At 42.2% G+C, this 6,000-nt stretch overlaps 1 protein-coding gene across 1 annotated transcript in view; it reads left to right on the top strand.

Annotated features, from left to right (window-relative positions):
• C7H1orf50 (chromosome 7 C1orf50 homolog) overlaps positions 1–3,658 on the top strand; it is a 5,817-nt gene extending 2,159 nt beyond the window's left edge. The window contains exons 2-4 of the mRNA XM_042480513.1: positions 221–307; positions 1,515–1,646; positions 3,173–3,658. Of these exons, the coding sequence (XP_042336447.1) occupies positions 221–307; positions 1,515–1,646; positions 3,173–3,358 (405 nt within the window). The 3' untranslated portion in view covers positions 3,359–3,658. The remainder of the gene's footprint in view (positions 1–220; positions 308–1,514; positions 1,647–3,172) is intronic.
• The last annotated feature ends 2,342 nt before the right edge of the window (positions 3,659–6,000 follow it).

Raw genomic sequence — 6,000 nt, 5'->3', positions numbered from 1 at the left:
TATCTATCTATCTATCTATCTATCTATCTATCTATCTATCTATCTATCTATCTAATTATATCTCGACATCTTGCAACAAGGTCCTGACGGAAGCACAATTGAAATACAACCTGAAGCACAGCTTAAGAAGATAAATATGTCAATATATAGACTGAACTGAAACAGACACCTATATCCTATCCTCCTGGCCAGTACAGTAATTTCCATTTTCCTCTTCCAGGCTGACGATTTTGTTAGAGCAAATGCGTGCAACAGGTTGACCGTCATAGCGGAACAAATCCGGTACTTGCAAGAGCAAGCCAAGAAGGTAATCCTGTTCTGGTGTTGTGGAAACCTGTAACTGTGGTGGAATGTGTAGTTCTGAAACAGGACATGGCCCCAGCAGAGAGATTTCCCCTTTCAGGGGGAAAATTGAAGACCAAACCCTTCTTCTCTGACCCTCAGTGTAGCACCTTCTCTTGCATCTTCATTTGATGGTACAGGCAAGCGGTGTCTCCATTGTCCGAATCTCATTCTAGTAAGGCATGCTGGGCTTGGTGGTCCTGCAGGTTTGCCTTCTTTCACACAGATCAAATGGGAGTTATGTGGACTATGAGACAGGGATGTCATATAGAGGATGGAGCAAGCTTGTTTTCTGCTGCTTCAGAGAAGAGGACCCGGAGCAATGGATGCAAGCTACAGGAAAAGAGATTCCGCCTCGACATAAGGAGAAACTTCCTGAGAGTAAAAGCTGTTCCACAGTGAAATATGTTGCATTGGAGAGTGATGGAGTCTCCTTCTTTGGAGGTTTCCAAACAGAGGCTGGATGGTCATCTGTTGGGATGCATTGATTGAAAGCTCCTGCATGGCAGGGGTTGGACTGGATGGTTCTTGTGGTCTCTTCCAACTATGGCGCGTTACAGACGGGCCTAAGAGGCGCCGTCCTTGCGCTGCAATTATGTGCGAGGGGCAGCGCTTCCGGACGCGCCTTGCCCCTCGTGCGTAACTGATACGTCAAGATAGCGGCGCCCTATACAGATGGGCGCCGCCATCTTGACGTAGCGAATGCTCTGCGTCCGCACGTCCAAACCCAAAAGAGACATCGCAAGTGCGCGCTTTGGCACTTGCGACGTCTCTTCCGGGTTCCTGGAAGGAGCGCGATTTGCGTGCTCCTTTTTTGCTCTGTGAGGGAGTCGCGCAGTTTGGCTGCTGCGGCTCCCTCATGGAGCAAACAGCAGCGGCCCAAGACTGCCCCTTTTGGGCGGTCTGTAACGGGCCTATGATTCTATGAAATGTTTCTAGGGATCCTCTTCCTACACCACATTTTGCCTAAAACTGCATTTTTGGGAAATTGGAAGCAAACTTTTTTTGATCTCTGGCCCACTAGTGGATGAAATAGAGGGTGGGCATGGTCCTGATCCTTCTGTAGTTCCCTACCCTAAGGGATATGTAGTCCAAGTCAGGTTGTCCCCTTATTCATTTTCTCTGCCAAGCAGCAGGAGAGCAGTCTCAGCCTTGTCTCTGGTGTTTTTTAGGTCCTGGAGGAGGCGAGCCGAGACGCCGATCTGCACCATGTGGCCTGCAACTTTGTGAAGAAGCCGGGCAACGTCTATTACCTGTACAAGCGGGGAAACGGCCAGCGCTACTTTTCCATGCTTTCGCCAAAGGTCCCAAAATGTTCCCTCTCTTGTAATTTAGTCACAGGGAAGGACGGCAGTGGGACTGGGCTGAGGTCCTTCACAGGCTGCATCTCCATTGCAGAGTAAAGGCAGTTGGACACCTCTTTAGCTGCCATGCTATGAAATCCTGAGATTTGTAGTTTTGTGATATGTTTAGCCTTCTCTGTCAGTGTGTGCTGGATCCACAACAAACAACAAATCCCAGGGTTCCATAGCATGGAGCCGTGGCAGTTAAAACATTCACAAACTGCATTAATTCTGCAGCGTGGCAGCAGCCGCAGTTTCCACCCTCGGCTTAGATGCTTGTGATGCTGAGCAGTGGATCTGTGTATAGGTTTTCCCAGCAGTGTAAACCGAAACGGGCAAGTGTGAAGGCCTTTGGCCAAAGAGTTAGGGTGGGTGACCTGAAATCTATGCAACATCTTCATCAATGACTTGGATGAAAGAATTGGAGGCATACTTATCAAAGTTGCAGATGACACCAAATTAGGAGGAGTAGCTAATTCTCCAGAGGATAGGATCAAGATTCAAAATGACTTGAATAGACTAGAAAGCTGGGCCAAAGCTAACAAAATGAAATTCAACACGGAGAAATGTAAGGTACTGCACTTAGGGCAGAAAAATAAAATGCACAGATATAGGATTATGGGGGACACCTGGCTTAAGGAAAGTCTTCTACATGTGAAAGGGATCTAGGAGTCCAAGTAGACCATAAGTTGAACATGAATGAACAGTGCAATGCGGCAGCTAACAAGGCCAATGCGATTTTAGGCTGCATCAATAAAGGTCTAGTGTCTAGATCAAGGGAAGTAATAGTGCCACTATTCTGCTCTGATCAGGCCCCATCTAGGATATTGTGCCCAGTTTTGGGCACCACAATTCAAAAAGGATTGTGGAGTCTCCTCCCTTGGAGGTCTTTAAACAGAAGCTGGATGGCCATCTGTTGGGGATGTTTTGATTGTGAGTTTCTGCATGGCAGAATGGGGTTGGACTGGATGGCCCTTGGCGTCTCTTCCAACTCTATGATCTACCAGAGTTTTGTAGACAAATATTGTGTGCATAGTTCACTGATGTTTCCATGCGCCATCAGTGTTGTAGAGCTACAGTTTCTTCCAGCCAGTGTTGGGAAAGGTATGCATTACGATATGCATTACAGCTCCCAGCTGAGAGCCAGCATAGCGTAGTGGTTTGAGCACTGTATGACTTTGGAGACCTGAGTTTGAATCCAAGCTCAGCCATGAAACCCACTGGGTGACATTGGGCAAGTCACACTCTCTCAGTCTCAGGGGATGACCCTGGCAAAAAAAATACCCCGAAGAAATCTTGCCAAGAAAACCCTGTAATAGGGTCGGCATAAGTGGGAAACGACTTGAAGGCACACAAAAGAATTCCCCGTATCCATCAGCGCCATGCTAGTGTGCGGACTTCTGGGAGCATTGGTCCGAAACAGTAACCATGCCAAGCTTTGCTGCAAGCATTATGGATACTTGATCTGTCTTTCCTCTTGCCTACAGGAATGGGGGGCCAGCTGCCCAAGCGAGTTCCTCGGTGCGTTCAAGCTGCAGCATGACATGTCCTGGACTCCTTCGGACGACATCGAGAAGCGCGACGCAGAGTTGAACGTCTTGGAGAAGTTGCTGAACCAGCAGGCCGCCTTGCCCCCCTGCAGTGAACCCAACTTCCGGGGCCTGACCATGTAAACTGCGCATGCGCGGAGCACTTTGTGGAAGGTGATGCCATCTTTGTCCCTTCTCCTTGCAACTCTATTCCCACCAGAAGAAAGAAAATGAAATGACAAGACTGAAACGAGGGCTCCTTTGGCTTTTATGATTGCCTTCCGGAAACCTTTGGACGGCTCCTAATGTCTGAACTGCATCTGCTTTGAACGAACCTGGCTTTAGGGTTTGCAGTTATGTTATGAACCTTAGGCACAATCCAGAAAGAAAAGGGGCATCCTCTGTTTTTGAAGGTCCCCACAGAGTAAACCAAGCTGAGCTTTATTTCTTTTCTCTCCTTTCTTTTGAGACTCTAATCCTAAATACTTCTCCCTTGTTCAGCAAACTTCAGAAGATTGCATTATTGCTAATTGCATACATTTTTGGCCTTTTTTCCAAATGACTCATGGTCCCATTACGATTCATTTCTCCTTCCTTTATCTTATCTCCACAGTAGCCCTGTGAGGTGGGTTGGGTTTAGAGATATCAGCTCATCTTAAAGTCTCCTTTGTGGCTGAGAGAGGATTTGTTTCTCCAGAAACCCAAAAGCTTGGGCTCCTCTAGCCTGCAGTTGTAACCCAAAAGTGGCCTGACATCTACTAAATCCCATTGGTATCCGCTGGGGTTTGGTACCAAGATCCATAGATGCTCAAGTCCCATTAAATACAATGGCATAGTAAAATGGTGTCCCTTATATAAATTGGCAAAATCAAGGGTTGCTTTTGGGATATATATATATATATATATATATATATATATATGAATGAATATTTTCAAGCTGTGGATACTTGAATCTGTGGATACAGAGGGCTGACTAGTTGATTTGAACCACAGCTCTCATACTTCCTTGCCTTTGCCCATTTTCCCTGAGACTGATGGGTTTTGCAGTCCTAAACATCTGGAGGGCACCAAATTGCTTACATTTCCTCTACATTAAACTGGATTATCCACAGAGAACATAGCAGGGATTTTAGTTATTCCCATCCATAGATCTTGGATATGATGCTGAACTCCAGCTTCCTATATATGCCTTTGCAGGTAGAGGGGAGCATGATGCGCCACTGTCTGGAGCATTTCGTGGGGGATGTTAGAGAGGGCTTTTGGGGCTTCATCTTCCTCCTGTGAAAGCCTGACGGTGTCTTTCGGTGTCAGGTTAAATGTGACTGTTTTTTCCCCCCAAGCACTTTGGTCCTAGCGAAATCGTCAGTGTCTTGGACAGCGGGTTTACAATGATTTTAAAAAGGGGTTTTAGTGACAGTGACATTGGAAGACGCTCCCTAAGAATAGTGGAGTCTCCTTCCTTGGAGGTCTTTAAACAGAGACTGGATGGCTATCTGTCAGGAGTGGTTTGATTGAGAGTTCCTGCATGGCAGAATAAAGGAGTTGGACAGCATTCGGATGGCACTTGGGATCTCTTCCAGATTTATGATTCCATGGTTTCTTTGATCGTATCCCATGCCCTAAGATCTGCCGATATGGAATAATTAATAAATTGATTCTCCTTATGCCTGAATATTAGTCATGCCTGGTATTAGGTCCATGCAAAACCAACAACAAGGGAAACCTATGGGATTCACGGTGGTTTACTGTAATTAAGAATATATATTCATATTTTATGACTTTTAGAGTATAGGTTGTATGTTGTTTTGACAGATTCTGTACGGTGCCATGCAAATTTATGGCACTATAATAATAATAATAATGATAATAGATTTTAATTTGTTAAGATTTGAAAAACATGAATTACAAATAATAATAATAATAATAATAATAAAGTATTGCTAGTATTAAAACATAAATTAAAAAGAAGAATAGATAGTTAATGGGAAAAAAAAGAAGGGAAAGGCTTTGAAGGAGAAAAACCCAGTATAAATAAATAAATAAATAAAATTGATAATATTGATTTATTATTAGTAGTAGCATTGATTTTAAATTTTTAAGATTTAAAAAACTGATTACAAAAATTAATAATAATATTAAAATATTGTTAATACAAGTTAAAAACAGGAATAGTTAGTTAATGGATAATAGAAAGGAAAGCCTTTGAAGAACAAAAAATCACTCAGTATAAATAAATAAATAAATAATAATATTAATAATGATTTTAAATTTTTAAGATTTAAAATAAGATTTAAAAAATGTGGATTACAAAAATTAATAATAATAATAATAATAATAATAATAAAATATTGGTAATGTTAAAGTAGAAGTTAAAAACAGGAATAGTTTTAAAATAAGATTTAAAAATATGGATTACAAAAATTAATAATAATAATAATAATAATAAAATATTATTAATATTGAAATAGAAATTAAAAACAGGGATAGATTTAAAATAAGATTTAAAAACCATATGTAATAGTAATAATAATAATAATAATAATAATAATAAAACATTGCTAGTATTAAAGCATGAATGCAAAACAGGAGCAGATAGTCGAAGGACAAAAAGAAAAAACCCCAGTATGAAAATAATATTTAATTTAAAAAAAAGGAATGAAGCAAAATAAATGAATGAATAAATAAATGAATGAATGAATGACTCTTTCCACCCTGAAGGGGAGGGAGGGAGGGAGGGAGCCCTATTGAGGGAAGTGCCGCGTGGGCGGGGCCAGAGCGGCTGTTCC

Source organism: Sceloporus undulatus, chromosome 7 (genome assembly GCF_019175285.1).
Source record: "Sceloporus undulatus isolate JIND9_A2432 ecotype Alabama chromosome 7, SceUnd_v1.1, whole genome shotgun sequence".
NCBI lineage: Eukaryota > Metazoa > Chordata > Lepidosauria > Squamata > Phrynosomatidae > Sceloporus > Sceloporus undulatus.
The sequence above is the reverse complement of the archived record's forward strand: the minus strand, read 5'-3'. Positions and strand labels throughout refer to the sequence as shown.